The 14,937-nt window shown below is 38.1% G+C and overlaps 1 protein-coding gene across 1 annotated transcript in view; it reads left to right on the top strand.

The window, feature by feature from the left end:
- PARD3 (par-3 family cell polarity regulator) overlaps positions 1 to 14,937 on the top strand; it is a 561,410-nt gene that overhangs the window by 423,784 nt on the left and 122,689 nt on the right. The window contains exon 21 of the mRNA XM_035129013.3: positions 7,385 to 7,486. Within this exon, the coding sequence (XP_034984904.1) occupies positions 7,385 to 7,486 (102 nt within the window). The remainder of the gene's footprint in view (positions 1 to 7,384; positions 7,487 to 14,937) is intronic.

The following is a 14,937-nucleotide window of genomic DNA, read 5'->3' as shown; positions in this document are numbered from 1 at the left end:
TTTAATAGCTGTCAGCATCCTGCTGCCTAGATCTCTATAGAGTTCCCAAGTGTTTAGTTAGCTAACAAAGCACCACAGCCTTGATTGGATAATACTGACTGGAAAGAGAACATTTCTAAGTGCATTAAGTGACAGTAATGTAAGGATATGTTGTCCATTAAGAGTGCATTACCCATTAAAAGCAGGTTTAACTTGTTCATATCTTCCAAGCTGTTGTTTTTTAAGCACAAAAAACTCTCTGGAGCTGAGCTCTGTGCATAGTTCAAACCATATCAAATCTGTTACTATCAGGACTATTGAGTGCCAATATATATTAAAAATAGTAGTTCTTGGGTTTTTGTGATTTTGCTGTTCCTAATCAACCTTAGAAATGCATGGGTTTTACAACATTTCCATTAAAATTCAGTGTTCAATTTCTGTGGTTGCACTCATCACTGCTGATTACCAAGACTCTTATGTTTCAATAGAAGCTTTTCTATTCATAATCCTTCCTTCTTGATTCAGTCATTGAAGCGGCAACCTGCTATTTAACATATTATAGTTTACTCCTTTCATGTAATTTACAAGAACTTTCAGTATTTAATGCATAGGACACAAACACCATGGCAAGGGAAAATACTAGTCCTTTGTCCCAGTGATGTAAATGTTGAACTACACCTTTCCAGTATTCTTGCTCCAGGATGCTTTTGATAGCATATTCACCCCAAAGTGTCCTTAGTGTCACGTCACTTAATAAACAACATACATACATCTCTTTCGGTACATAAACATGCTTTTGAACAAAGAGAACTCTACATAAAAGCTAGCTTAAAACTACTTAGTTTAAATTAAGTGGAAAGATAAATGACACACATTATGCCACTTTACCCCCTGCACCAATTTAATCCTTCCCACCTAAAGGCCAAACCTTCCCCACCAGTTGCAGCTCTTCCAAAAAATGCAATTGTCAAGAGTTATCTTCCATGTAAGCACTAGACTACATCAACTTTACTTAATTTATAGATGGTACTTTGGTGGTTGACAGTTTGGAGGTGTTGGCTCTCACTTTTAAGACCTAGATTTCTAAATCTTTGTGTATTTTTTGGCTCAGTTTTATGTTCCTTTTCTACTGCTGGAATTTGCTGTGCAGGATGGATATTATTAAATCTTATTCTGAATGTTGGTGTTTCTTTAAAGGGATTCTATTTGTTTTATAACTTTCTGTTAGCCACCTTGAGTCTCTTTTGAGAAACAGATGGGATAGAAAAATTTAAAATAAATAAATACATCCCCAGATTTTATTCCCATGCATAAACATTGGTCAGGGTTGTCATAGCCATTGGTGGGGAGGAGTTTCTTTTCACGTTGCCATGAACGTGAGACAGACAGAAGAATACCATGCAAACCAGGGTTCTCTGTCATAGAGAAATGCAGTTGAGGTCACATTTACAAAATGGACTTGGAACTTGTAAGACTTGTATTCAAGTGTATAAGAAACATTGAATTGTTGGGTCTGATCTCCTTGCTGCTGTTTTCCTTTTCAGTTGCAGAATTATCTTTTCTTTTTCCCCTGACTCATTTCTCAGGATAAGTGGTTTCCTGGTTTGCAAAGCATGCATTTGCAACCTGCATTCCCCTACTGTCCTTTTTGTGAAGCAAATGCATGTTGTGGATTTCTGGGTCTTGAACCTCCAGCAAGTTACCATAGTAACAAATTGCCAACCTGAGACAAGAACCTAGCTGGGCAGTTGTTTGGGGAGACTTTTGTAGAAGGTAGCAAGTGGGAAATCTAGTGGCAAAAAAAAGTAAGGAAAATAAAGTGAGAAATAGCTGTCTAAGATGGATCAAGGACAAGAGAATGAAGGGCAGGATTTTCATTAAGCTGTCACATAAACTAGGAAATATTTTGAACTGTGCTGTTTAGAATATAATACATAGGCTCTGTACAGAGAACCAAGGCAACTTGTCGAAGTACAGAATGTGGCCTGTGATATGGCCCTGCTCCTCTATTCCATATGTTATTTCTCCCTGGTTAACATGCCACCTGCCCAGGCATGTCTTGTGAATGTGGAAACCAGAGGATTGCCATTTCATTTTTTGCATGTTTAACATTCTTTTAAACATGCAAAAAATAAAATCCGGAATTGTATAGGAACATAGGAAGTTCCCTTATGTTGCCTTATATATCAGGCCATTTGTTCATTTAGCTCAGTATTGTCTGCACTTACTGGCAGCAGTTCTCCAGGGTTTCAGGCAAGGTCAGCCCTACCTTGAACGTGAGACCTTCTGCATGAAAAGCAGATGGTCTGTGGCTGAGCTTACAGCCCTTCTCTCTATCATTTACAATGATACACTGATGGGGGAAGGCACACCTGGCAAACAACTCCCAGGCACCTTGCTATTAACAGCACAGGAGAAGCACCATTCTGGAGAAGCATGATCTAGGTCACTTAGTTTTAGCCTTATGTCTCTCAGTTAGAACTTGGAACAAATATTAGAAGTGCCATGGGGTTGCTTTGGGAAACAACTTCTGCTAAGGCAAGCCATCCTCACTCAGGTTGTAACATGCAGTGGGACTGTCACCATCCTGTTTCGAGTGTTTACCGTACGTTCTCACTGCATATTTCTGGTATTGGGAGGGATCAGTAAACCTGGATCCATCTGGGAAATGCTTCTTTGTGTTGCATTCATGGCAGGGAACATATCTTGAAGAAAGGACACTTTGGTGGTGTATATAGCTGGCCCTGCCACGCGTTGCTGTAGGTCCCCAGTTCCGTTCCCTGCAAACCTGAGCTATCCCGTCCCTGTCCTGCCCCCAGCCACAATGCAGGCGAGTCCCCAGATCGCAGGTTCAGCATTCTATTTCCCAGGATGAACTCTGTCCCGCCCTTGGAGACGCAGCTTCTGGGTTCCATTTCCCAGCATGCCTGGCAGTGTCTGCTGTCTGAGTTTTGAGGTCCACAAAACGGGGTTTTACCTTGCGCTAGGGTGTCATCTGTGTACACAAATGGTACGTGGACACTCGGTTATTCGCATGTGACGTTGTGTCCAAATTTCATTGGCATTGGTAAAGCGGATTTGGTGAGAGGTGGAGACCAACACACAAGATATATATATATATATATATATATATATATGTGTGTGTGTGTGTGTGTGTGTGTGTGTGTGTGTGTACACATACCACAGTGGAATGCTAAGAAGATGGCTTTTTATCATTAAAATGTGAATATTTTCTTGTTGAAAATAGTGGCTATATAAATATGCATATTATGATGATGTGTCGGAAATCTCTTTGGTATTTTAGAATCAAGCCATTAAATCCTTTTTTGTTATTGTGAATACAATCAATGTTGTTATTTCTTTATCTTTTCTAAATGATGTCTTACCTTATTCTAGGATTATGTTGGGCCATTCTTTTACATATACTTACAAAATGTTAAATATATATAACATAAAATGCCATCTGTTTTGATTATAGAGTAGGAACTGTTGCTTTGAGCATTAAAGTGCTTTGATGGCAGACTGAATGCTGGCATTTAGTTTTAAAACGTAACAATATTGCTTATTATAGGGAAACTGCATGCCCTTGGCACCATTGATAGGAGACCCAGACACTGTTTGTTAATTTTTAATGTTGGTTCTTTCTCTGTTTGTGGTGGTGGTGGGGAAGTGCTGTTGAATTGTCTCAATCATTTGTGTGTGTGTGTGTTTTCATTAATCAACTAGTGGATGCTTTTTCCATTGCTCTTTATTTTAATGAAATCTGCGAATGATTTGTCAGACAGCAGTGATCTCATCAGTAATGTGTCAGAATTAAATCCATTTAGCAGATTACATGGACATTATTTTTATTGTATCAATTTGTTCTTTCAAAGTGGTGTTGCTGGTGCAAACACGTGTATCTCTTTCAAACTAGGTTGTTAAAATGTAAACATTGCAATTTGTTTTCTCAAATTGAAGCAGAACAAATAAGCTGTTGTTTGTACCTGCTAGCTTTATATTTAAATCTATGCATTGGCTTTACTCGTCCTTTTAGTGCAGCACTGGGAAATATGACACCAACCAGATGTTGCTGAACTACAATTCCCATCATCCTCAAACAGCATGGCTGATAACAAGGGATTATGGGAACTGTAGTCTAACATCTGCAGATTCCACATTCCTGCTTTGGAGAAACTGCCGATGAGCTGTAGGAAACTAATCTAAAGCCTACCAAAGAACATTCTGTTTACACTATTGCTACAAAGATCCCTGAACTCATGGCACTTATTTACGTCTCTGATCTGTTTCATTCAAGGAGTGCATCAGGGGTTGAAGGGGAACTAATAGGTCAGTTGGTAGAGCATGGGACTCAATCTCAGGGCTGTGGGTTTGAGCCTCACATTCGGTGAAAGATTCCTGCATTGCAGGGGGTTGGATTAGATGATCCTCATGGCCCCTTCCAACTTTGATTCTATGAAAGACACATATCTTCTTGATTTTGAGTACTGGTATGTCCCCAATGGTTTGGTTTTGAACTGGACTCCTATAGTTACCCCAGCAAGAACTTCCTTGGGAATGGGTTCCATAGTTGAACTATCTGTCCTGAATCTTTCAACATTCAACTTCTTTGGGTGCCCATGAATTCTCACATTATGAGTGAGGAAGAAAGACTTTTCTCACTCCACTTTCTCTATGCCATGCACAATTTTGTAAACTTCAACCATGTCACCTTGTACTCAGTCACCTTTTCTCTCAACTAAGACGTCCCAAATGATGTCACCTTTCCATGTATGGGAGTTTCTCCCTCTCTTCCATCATTTTGGTTACCTTTTTATGGCTGTTGCCTCCCTGTGGTGGCAGAATTTGTGCTGGATTGGGACATAGGTTTATACCTGGGCACCCCTTCATTGTCGCAAGGAGAATAGGGGATGTTGTTCTTGTTTTTATTGGCCTTTATTGGCATAAGTTTAAACAGTAAAATCATACCATGTCATTCAAATACATTAATAATCCAAACACAAGCAATATATAAAAGACTAGATAGCCACCATTGAATAAATCGGGCAACTTTAGCTTTAAGAATCTCAAGGGAATGTAGTTACAAGTGGTTCCTTGCTCCATGGGTTGTGCAACAAGGACTTGTTTTGGAACAGGGCTGAATGCAAATGATTTCATTCTGAGGCAAATCCATTCTGAAGCAGGTTAGAGAGGCTTCCCACAATTTCATACTGTAAGTGCTTTGCTATGGAGATGGCAATGATGTAGTATAAGTACTGAGAGTGCCTCTCCTGGTATGCTGTTTTAAAACTATGATCCAGCCCTTCTGCCCCAAGAATTTCCCCCTTCCTACCCTTTTGTTTTATTCAACCTCACCAGGACTTCAGCTCACAGAAATCCTACAATTAAAACAAAAAACTGCAAGCCCAATACCCTTACCCTATCCGAGAATGCAGATGTCTCTGCAGATGTCTCCCACATGGAAAGGGGGCCTTTGTTCAAAAGGCCTTCAGTTAAGAAACCGGTGGTATGTTTATCATTATTTTGTTAGCTTAGATCTCATCCTACTTCCTGCAAACGCAATTTAGCACATTGTTATTTGACATCGTGAAATAAGCATTGGTTACGTTTTCCCCAGTATATGTTTGAGTTGGTTTTATTTCTTTTAAGTTTTATGCTGGTCTTCCTTCATGTCACTGTTGAAATGTCCCAGGACTGACATGTTTTTCATCTTCAGGGGGAAATGCCCACTCTCCAAGCATTCCCAGTTGTCCTGTCCATGCCATTTCTATTGAAAAGTCCTGTCATAGGTTTGTAGTACTCCTAGGACAGGGTGGTAGACCTGCCTCAATAGTCAGATGGAGTGTGCGGAGGGGGAAATTGGGAGGAAAGTCAAAATGGATGGAAGAATGGGAGTGGGAAAACCTGAAGCAAGCAATTCAGATTTCTGGCAAGAGTGATCTGTTCCTCCTCTGGCAGCTCTGCAAGATAGTGCTTTGCAAGGGATTCTGCAAGATGCCACAATCTAGATAGCAATAGAATGCACTGACATGAGTGAAGATGTTCTAGGATGTTTGCAAAGAGAAGAGCACAGAATCATTTTTTGCATATAGAATGATGCTTGCCCCAACTGTCACAAATTAGTTGACTTGAGGACTTAGACAGCATATCGTTTTGGAGAGCTTACAGGTATCTTCTCAAAGTGCTCTCTGACCTTTTTTCTCTTTTTTGCAAATGGAAAATGAGGGAGTTAAATTAACAACCCTGGAGTATCTTGGCAATTAGTCAAGAGGATTTCATCCGCTCACCCTCATCATTTTCTCACACTTTGGGACAGGCAGGATATTTTTAATTTGCAACCGTTATTTCAATCTGTCATAAAAATAATTCTATAAAAAATTGCTTTCGTTCCAATTATACAGGAACTCTAAGCTGTGTTTTTATTTCCATCTATAAGTTAATGTAAAGCCTTCATCAAGAAAAGGAAGGGAGAAACACATACACACTCAGAAAATCTGAGTGTGATATTCAGTTTGTTGATATTTAATGGTAAGCTATTCACTGGCACTGAAAAATACATTAAGCAGGGCAAAATATGACATCTTGAAGTTTCTGGGGAGAAGAAGACATTTAACATTTCTCTTGGATATATTTTCCTTACTGTGAATTAGAGCTCTCTTCTCCCCACCCCCATCCCCATTTTCTGATGTGGAGCTGGATTTTAACAGAAGGAGATTTTTCTTAACAGATTACAGCATTAGCTTGGTGGTAATGGTGGCCAGCTGACTTGGTTTTAGTGACATGTAATGCAGCTGCCTCAGACTATAGCTGGACATTTAATTGTGACTGGAATTCTTCACTCCCCAGGTTGTAAGGTAAGTTAGGCCGAGAGAGTGCCAGCTGTGCCTTGCCCTGGGACCCGGCGTCCTACCGCTTGCACCTTGATGCCAGCTGACAATCTCGGACGATCTGCGGGTCTGAGACAGTCCTCCCCCACCCTTGGGAGTCTGCCAGGGCTAATTACCCCCATATGAACCCTGAATTACCAGCACGGCTGAGGTCCAATCATGTGGGAGTCTGCCATTTTTCACCACCGGAAACAGGAGTAATTTAACCTCCATGTACACTGCTTAACTATATCTGCGCGTTGCACTTAGGAGTAAATAAAGCAGAATGTGCAATAAAATGGTTCAGGTGTTAATCTAAAAATAAACATCTCACCAGGAGTGCTACTATAAATATAAGCATCATTGAGGCTGAACTATTCAAACTTATATTTGTTTGATGATTACCTTGCCGTTCCATCCCGCCCCCTTTGTTTGAGTGTCATTCTATAATGAGCACACAGTTTTCTATGCGGAGAGTAGAAGCCTACACAATTATGGTTCCTGTTGACAAGTTAGAACTTTTGTTTTGTTATTAACAGGTTTGGCAAACATCGAAAAGATGACAAGATTGAGAAAATAAAAGTGCAGGAAGCTGTTACTTCAGAAGAGGAGAGAATGCGAATGAAGCAAGAACAGGAGAGGTAGACTTGGTCTTTTGCTTAAATCTTGATAGAGTTTTTTTTTTTTACGTTTGGTAATTTACATTCCACTGGAGTTCCTTTTTAGTCAAATGACTCAGATACAAAGATGTTTGTAGAGCTCATGTAACTAATGGGAGAAAGCAGAATATATATTGGACATCAGCTAGGATAATTTGACTATATTCAGAGGCTGTTATAGCAACCAGGAATCTGTTTCACAATTTGTCATCCCCACTCCCCCTTCTTTACAGGGGCAACTGGAGTAATAAGTACACCTGTGCTAGAATTGATTGTCTAGACACTTCCAAAAACATTAATATTTATATGGAATTGGAATAAATTTTGTATCTTTTCCTGAAAACATTTGCGTATCTACTTTTGTTGATTTTACACTGTGTCATCAATTGAATTTGAAACTCCTCGCTGGAAATAAATATTGTCACTGGAGATCAACCTTTTCCTGTTGTCCTGTAGTGTTGTGTAGATTAAATAGCTGGGTATAAAATAACTAGTGAGTACTCTTTGCTGGAGTATTTCCCCCTCAAATTTAAGATCTGCATGCTTTTATATAATTACTTCTGTCAAATAACCAACCAAATGCACCCCCACGTACCTAGCTAATGCATACTTCCCAAACTTTTCAGTGCAGTTATGCACACAGAAAGAAATGTGTGCCTGGAATAACCTGTAATTGCATTGGATAAGGAGGCTTATATGAGGCAGGAGCTGTGCGTGCATACAAAGATGCTCCCATGTCCATAATGGACATCTGGACCAGAGTTCCTAGCTACAATCATGCACCAAATAACATTAATTTGATTCTCATAAATGCTTATATCTGAACGCAGGCCTGCAACTCCAGTCTGTCACTTCCAGAGCACTACAAAATCACATTGAAGTCAATTAACTTGATTAGCTTAATGATGCAACAGTTGATTCTAAATCGCTGCCACTATTCCTACAACATTTTACTTTGCAGTGAAGTTAAACACTAACAACGATGGCTATTTATAATTCTAAAAAATATTAATAGAAAATAGGTCGCTGACTAATTGCAGCGTGCTGCAGTATTGATATTAATGAAGCTATTCCAGTTTAGATTGCATGTTGAACTGCAGTCGGATCCCTTTTTTAATTTGGGTCATTAAATTACCTTGGAATACAAATATGTGCATAGTTTTATAAGCAGGACTACACATGTCTACGCATTTTATTGATTGTTCCGATCAGAAAACTCTTAGTACTTTACACTGGATGTCCGCCAGCAGTTTTGAAAATTCTTACCAGCATAAAGTAGTTTCTTGGGCTGGGATCCAGAGAGGCCTCTATGTACATGAAGGGTGGGCATCGTTTGCTTCTGACAGCAGCCCTCGTGCCTCATAGGGTGTCCTAGAGCTGAAATTTAGCAAGCTGCCGGTCTTCAGGGAGGCTTTTCAGGAGAAATAGAAACTGATGGGGAAAATAGGGCAAGACACATTCCCCTCCTTTTCTGTTAGCATGGCTTCAAATGTTACAAAAGAGAGAGGAGGGAACCTGATAAAGCAACAGAAGAAACAGTTTGTTTCTCATGGCTTTCTAATGCAGGCACGAATATGCATGCTTTTTTATTTCTTAGCCTGGAAATATAAATTGGGCTAATTGTAAACATACCCTCAACAGTAAAATTAAATTCATGTCCTCAGTTTAAAGCAGAGGTGGGGGAATCTATGGTTCTCCAGATGTTGCTAAGCTGCAACTCTCATCGTCCTTGACTGTGGCTGATTGGAGTTGCGGAGTCCAATAGCATCTGTGTTCCCTAACCCTATATTTAAAGAGAGAGATCTTGATAGCCAATCCCTGGTAAGGATCACTACCTTGCACCTTTATTCCTACCATTGTGTAAACCCAAGGAAAAGAAGCAATAATCCATCATAGCATATATTTTAATAAGTGATGATATATTTGTTGTGCACTGTATTTACTATGCACTAATGTAACTAATAATAATAATAATAATAATAATAATAATAAATAAATAATTTATTATTTATATCCCACCCATCTGGCTGGGTTCCCCCAGCCACTCTGGGCGGCTTCCAACAGAAAAATAAAATAGAATAATTTATTAAACATTAAAAGCCTCCCTAAACATATGAACTTAATGACACATCTCCCAAGAACATTTCACAAACTTGGATTGCACTCAAGCTAGGTATGATTGTGCCATAAACCTGTGATTCCCCCCCCCAAATGCTTACTTTATCATACGTTACATATCTAAGTTTACAAATGTTCAGTCTAATGTGCACATCCAAAAATGTACTGTGAGAAAGCAGCCCTAAATATTAAGCCATGTCTGTGTCTTAACAAAAAAAGGGGGGGTGGGGTAATTTTACATGAATTGACTCCCACATTTTGTTCCTGCATGAAGGATATTGCAGCTGGAATAATTACTTTAGTGATACATTCACTGGGCCTGCATGATTACAGGGGAGGTCTTGGTCTTGGGATTTCCTGTGCTACTTGTTCCCTTTTCCTTCGAAGTTGGGAGTTTCTTTCCAACCAACTTCCTACAGTGCCAGTTACTAATGTGTTTCCCAATGTATATTGCCTATGATTGTTATATTCTCATGTTTTTCTCTTTCGTTTTATTGAGTGATTATCGTTTAAGAAAAATAACAGTGTTGACAATAGCTCTTTATTACTCTAAAAAGAACAAATCAGAAAAAAAAATGTTAAGATCCAACCCATTGTAAACTGCTTGGGATGAATATAGTATATAATTAAGGGGACTTTAAATGGCTCTTCGCAAGGAAACTGACCATCTAAAAGGGCTGCCCTGAAACTTACTACTGTAAGGAGAAGCAGGGAGTGTAAAACAGTATAATAAAAACATTTCTGTGGATGAAACTTTAGGCAATCCGTGAAAAAAATTTATTAGGGATCCAGTAGAACATTTCAATTTAGACAGTAGCTTGTTTTTAGAAATACTTCTGTTTTTGCTTCTTCCTGTGCTGTTAATGACACAGATAACTTAATCTCAGATTTGCTTGCTCTAATGATGAAATGCACGGGGGAGCTAGGTTTGGTGTAATGAATTTGCTGTGTAGAACCAAAATGCAGCAAAAGTCCACTGGGGTCAGAGAACAAGTGGATGCTCCATTAAAAAATCAATCAGGGCCACAATTATATAAAATTATTTTGCCCTGACTCTATAATTTTAATAGTGTTTTGCTTGCATTGTATTTTGCTCAAAGTCTTGAAAGTATTTTGTTCGCATTGATTAGAAGACAAGCAAATTAATGTAGCTTAATTTTCCATTGAACGAATTGAATTAAGACTGCCATTTTTATACAGTATTCCACTGCTTTATTATGAATCCCATCTTGAACGAACCAAGACTCCTTCAGCCATTCTTGGTGTATCCTTGAAATCCACAAAAAAGGAAGATATTTCAGTACAGTAGTACATTGCATTCTACATATGACACATACAATATGTCAGTGCACCTGTATTGATAGAATGATGGCATTTTGATCACCATGTAGAAGAAACTAGGAAAAAGCTGATTGAACCAGGGATCTTCTGCATGTAAAACAGATACTCTCCCGCATATATATGACCCTTTCCCTTAATTATGCAATTATGTCATTCCCTATTAAGTGGTCCATGGGGTCACGAAGAGTCGGACACGACTAAACGACTAAACAACAATTAAGTGCAATATAGTAAGATATTCAGCAGAGACAGAGAGAATGTGTTAAGCCTGCAGAGGGGGTAACAGCACAGGATTATACAACTCCCATCTCAGTTTAACCTTTGCAAGGATTCTTGCTGGAATCTCAAGGCAAAATGTGAAGACTTGCTAACTAAGAAAGAGGCAACATGAACGAAACAAGGTTTTTCCATACTTGTAAACTTCAGCTCCTGAAAGAAGCCACTTTCAAGGATTTGGAGTCTGAATCATAGCATGGCAGCAGCATAATGGTAGTTTCCCCCTATCATCAGTGATGTCATGGAATCTACCCAATAGGTGCCCGTGAATCATATTCAAGAGAGCACTCTGTTGCAGCCTGCTAACTGGGAAAAGAGCTACATCCTCCAAGCAGCAATATATTGTGGCTTGAATGCAGGGGAAACTGTGACATTACCGAAACAGAATTGCTTCCTTAAGGGAAAATGTCTGGATCTCATGCAACAAATGAAAAACCGCTACACATTTCTCACACTAAAAAAATTGATTTTCTGGAAAGGCCCTAAAGAAGAGATTTGAGAGGAGCAAAAGCTTACATTCCAAACATTTATAATCTCTGTACAGTTTAGATATGCATCCTTGTCTGTCAGTTCTTTTGGCAGTGTGTATTAATTAAACAACAATAATACTATTTAGATATTTATTTATTTATTTATTTATAAATACATGTTTACTTGTTAATCACTTAACTATTGGCTGTATTGGATTAGAACAGAAAAAAATATGTTGCCACTGGTTAGCTCCCAAGGACAAGTTGGAATGAGATTACTTACAGCGATAGCTAGATTTTTGAGGGGGTCGTGATGGGGTTTTGAAATGCTGTTTTAAATATTTAAGAGCTCCTGACTTTGTTGACTTGCAAAGAGCTTCGGAAGTTAGTGCTAAAGATTGATCAGTCTCCAAAAGGTAACAATTGTATTTGTGCATTTCTAAATGTGAGACGTCCTTTGAAAAAACAAATCAACTACTCTTGGTGTTTATTATTTCAAAACTTTGCTACCCTTTTGCTTCTTAGTCAAATAAGATTACATTTATGAAGTGAATCTGTTAGTATCCTGCTCTTTGCAAATTTAGTCAGTGGGTATCAGTGCTGAAATGAAAACAGCATTTGTCCTTCACAGCTCCTGAACCAGAAGGGGGAGCTCCCCGCACTGGTTTTGTGGGTCTTGATAGAAGGCCTTGCTTTCTGATCCCAAGTGTGAAGAAAGTAGAGACAGAAAATTGCCAAGTGGAATGTCTAGGAGGCCATGGGATTGAAAATAATGACTGCAGCAAAGATTCTCAGTCTTGGTTTCTAAATGCATTGTACGTTGCCAGGACTCTTCAGTTGTAAGGATGGCATTAGAACTCTACTTTATATTTAAGAATGTATTATAAATGGCTAAAAGGAGTACAGCAGTCTTTCCAAATAATTTGTACCATGATATTTACGTCATCAGCCTGTCTCTGAATTGAAAAGTGATGTGAGAAAAGTTTCTCCCTTGGAACCAGAAGGAATGCTTAGTGAGGTTTTAAAAGTTATAAGCTTCACAGTCTCTGCTGGAAGTTATATTTGCAACAGACTACTTACCTAAGGCAGTAGGGACCTAAAACACAGTGAGACCTTCTTCCACGTCAAGGTGATGACTGCTCATCCATCATGTAAACAAAATAACTTATTTTTGAAGATGCAATGCAGACTGATGTGTGTATATATGTACATTTATATACATTTAACAAAATAAATTAATGTACATAAGTTAAATATAAATAACTTAACTTAAATAACTTATAAATAACGTAAAATGCTTTAATTGCCTATATCTTAAAAACTTTTGCAGCATCTTGGAATGAAATTATTTCTCAAGTATGCATTTATACTGTCACCAGATTATCCTACAGCAGCATATAATCAATCCAACATTCCTAATATTTCTAAATCTCTTTTCATATAGTAAATTACTGACCTCTATGTATTCAGTAGGGTTGCTATCTTTCCTTAATCTCTTAGCATTATAGCCACCGGTTGTTCCCACATCTTCCTAATTATATATTTTTAAGTTTTTAATCTTCTTGCCATAGTTAAAATATGAAGATTTCCTGGGACCCAATATGTTGATGGGGACATTCAAGTTTACATTGTTCAAGAAGCATACTGAAGAATCCAATCTTTCTGGAAAATTTAATTAGTCACATTTACTACTATAACTCTATAAATGGTAAAAATCTTTTCTCTCTTTACAAAACCAGCATTCCTCAGTTTTCTTGTCACACCAGACTGTCCTATATAAATGTCACATCATCAGAGCAAAATCATTGCATTCTTGCCCAATAGTGCTTAGTGTTAGATGTCACAATAAACTGCATTTATTTAGACTGTGGACACCCAAAGTATAATCATGAAATAGAATGTGCATACATTTAAAGGTATATGAACATTGATGTGCATGTACACATTTATTAACAGATAATGCATACTTATTAATAGACTATATTGATATCTTGTTCTGGAAGACTTGGTCCTCCAAGAATGGTAATTTTATGTATTGTCTGTTCCCCTTAAGGGTGTTAAAGCCTACGCCTCTCAGAGATAATACAGCCTTTCTTCATCTTCCTTTAGTGCCATTAAATCTACAAGCCTTTTGCTGTAAAAAAAGTATACTAATGAATAGAAATGTTACAAGAACAGAAGTCTTGTGTTTTCCCTTCATCATGTATCATCCATTTTAATTAGAGGAAAGGGTAGTGAGCACAGTGACAAGAGTGTGGAATTAAAATCATTAATTGATGTCAAGCTGAAGAGAGGCTGCTAACATGAATTTAGTGACAGCAGGAAGGAAATTAACCTTATTACTTTATTTAGAGCATTAGTTTATTTAATATTTTTGTCTATGCAAATCCAGAGTGTTTATTTATGACAATGGCAAAGGACAAATAATTCATTAAAAATGTGAATATTAATTATTTCTCAGCAATGAATCTTACAATAGGCTCACTGTTCTTAGAACATCCATTAAAGTTGGTAGACATGGACCTTAATGCGCTTAGATTTTTATTTTCAGGGCCAACATTCTTACATGAATGAATAGGTGGAATTGCTCATGTGGTTTGCATTAGAAAGCCACCTGATGAAAAAATGCATCAAATGGCATTGTTCACTTTAATGTGGACTATAGTGGAACAGCCAGAAAAACACATTTCTTATAATTTTGCATATAGTGCCATTTGAGAAAACTGATTGTATTCGTTTTGTCAGTGAAAGTATGGTCAAATAACAGCAAAGATTTAATGGGAAGCATACTAGCTTACTCTTGAAAGGACAATAGCACCATCCTTGCAGATCATTTGTGACCTCAGGGGTCATGATAAAAGAATAGTGAGAGTGTTGTCTTCCAGTAAAGGCCATCTGGAGCTATTAAAACATCAGATGGAGTCAGGGCTTCAACAGCAGGATGCTCTTCTGGTGTATTTCCAGAATTCCCAATGAGACCATAATATTTTTACTGGGAAATCTACACTTTGTTTCTTCAGAGCAAAATATTTTCATTGCACTTGTAGACTAGACAAAGAGATTTGGGAGTAGAAACTCTATCGACTGTAAATACGAACTGATATCTCACTTTGGTATTTTTAATTGGTGCAGTAATGTTTTTTTGTTATAGTCTTCTGAATCCTACTCAACACACAATTACTTGCACTTTGGCCATGACTTGACACATATAGTTGTGCATGGACCACC

This window comes from Zootoca vivipara, chromosome 11 (assembly GCF_965207765.1).
Source record: "Zootoca vivipara chromosome 11, rZooViv2.hap1.1, whole genome shotgun sequence".
In the NCBI taxonomy this organism is placed as follows: Eukaryota; Metazoa; Chordata; class Lepidosauria; order Squamata; family Lacertidae; genus Zootoca; species Zootoca vivipara.
This window is presented reverse-complemented; position numbering and strand designations above follow the sequence as displayed.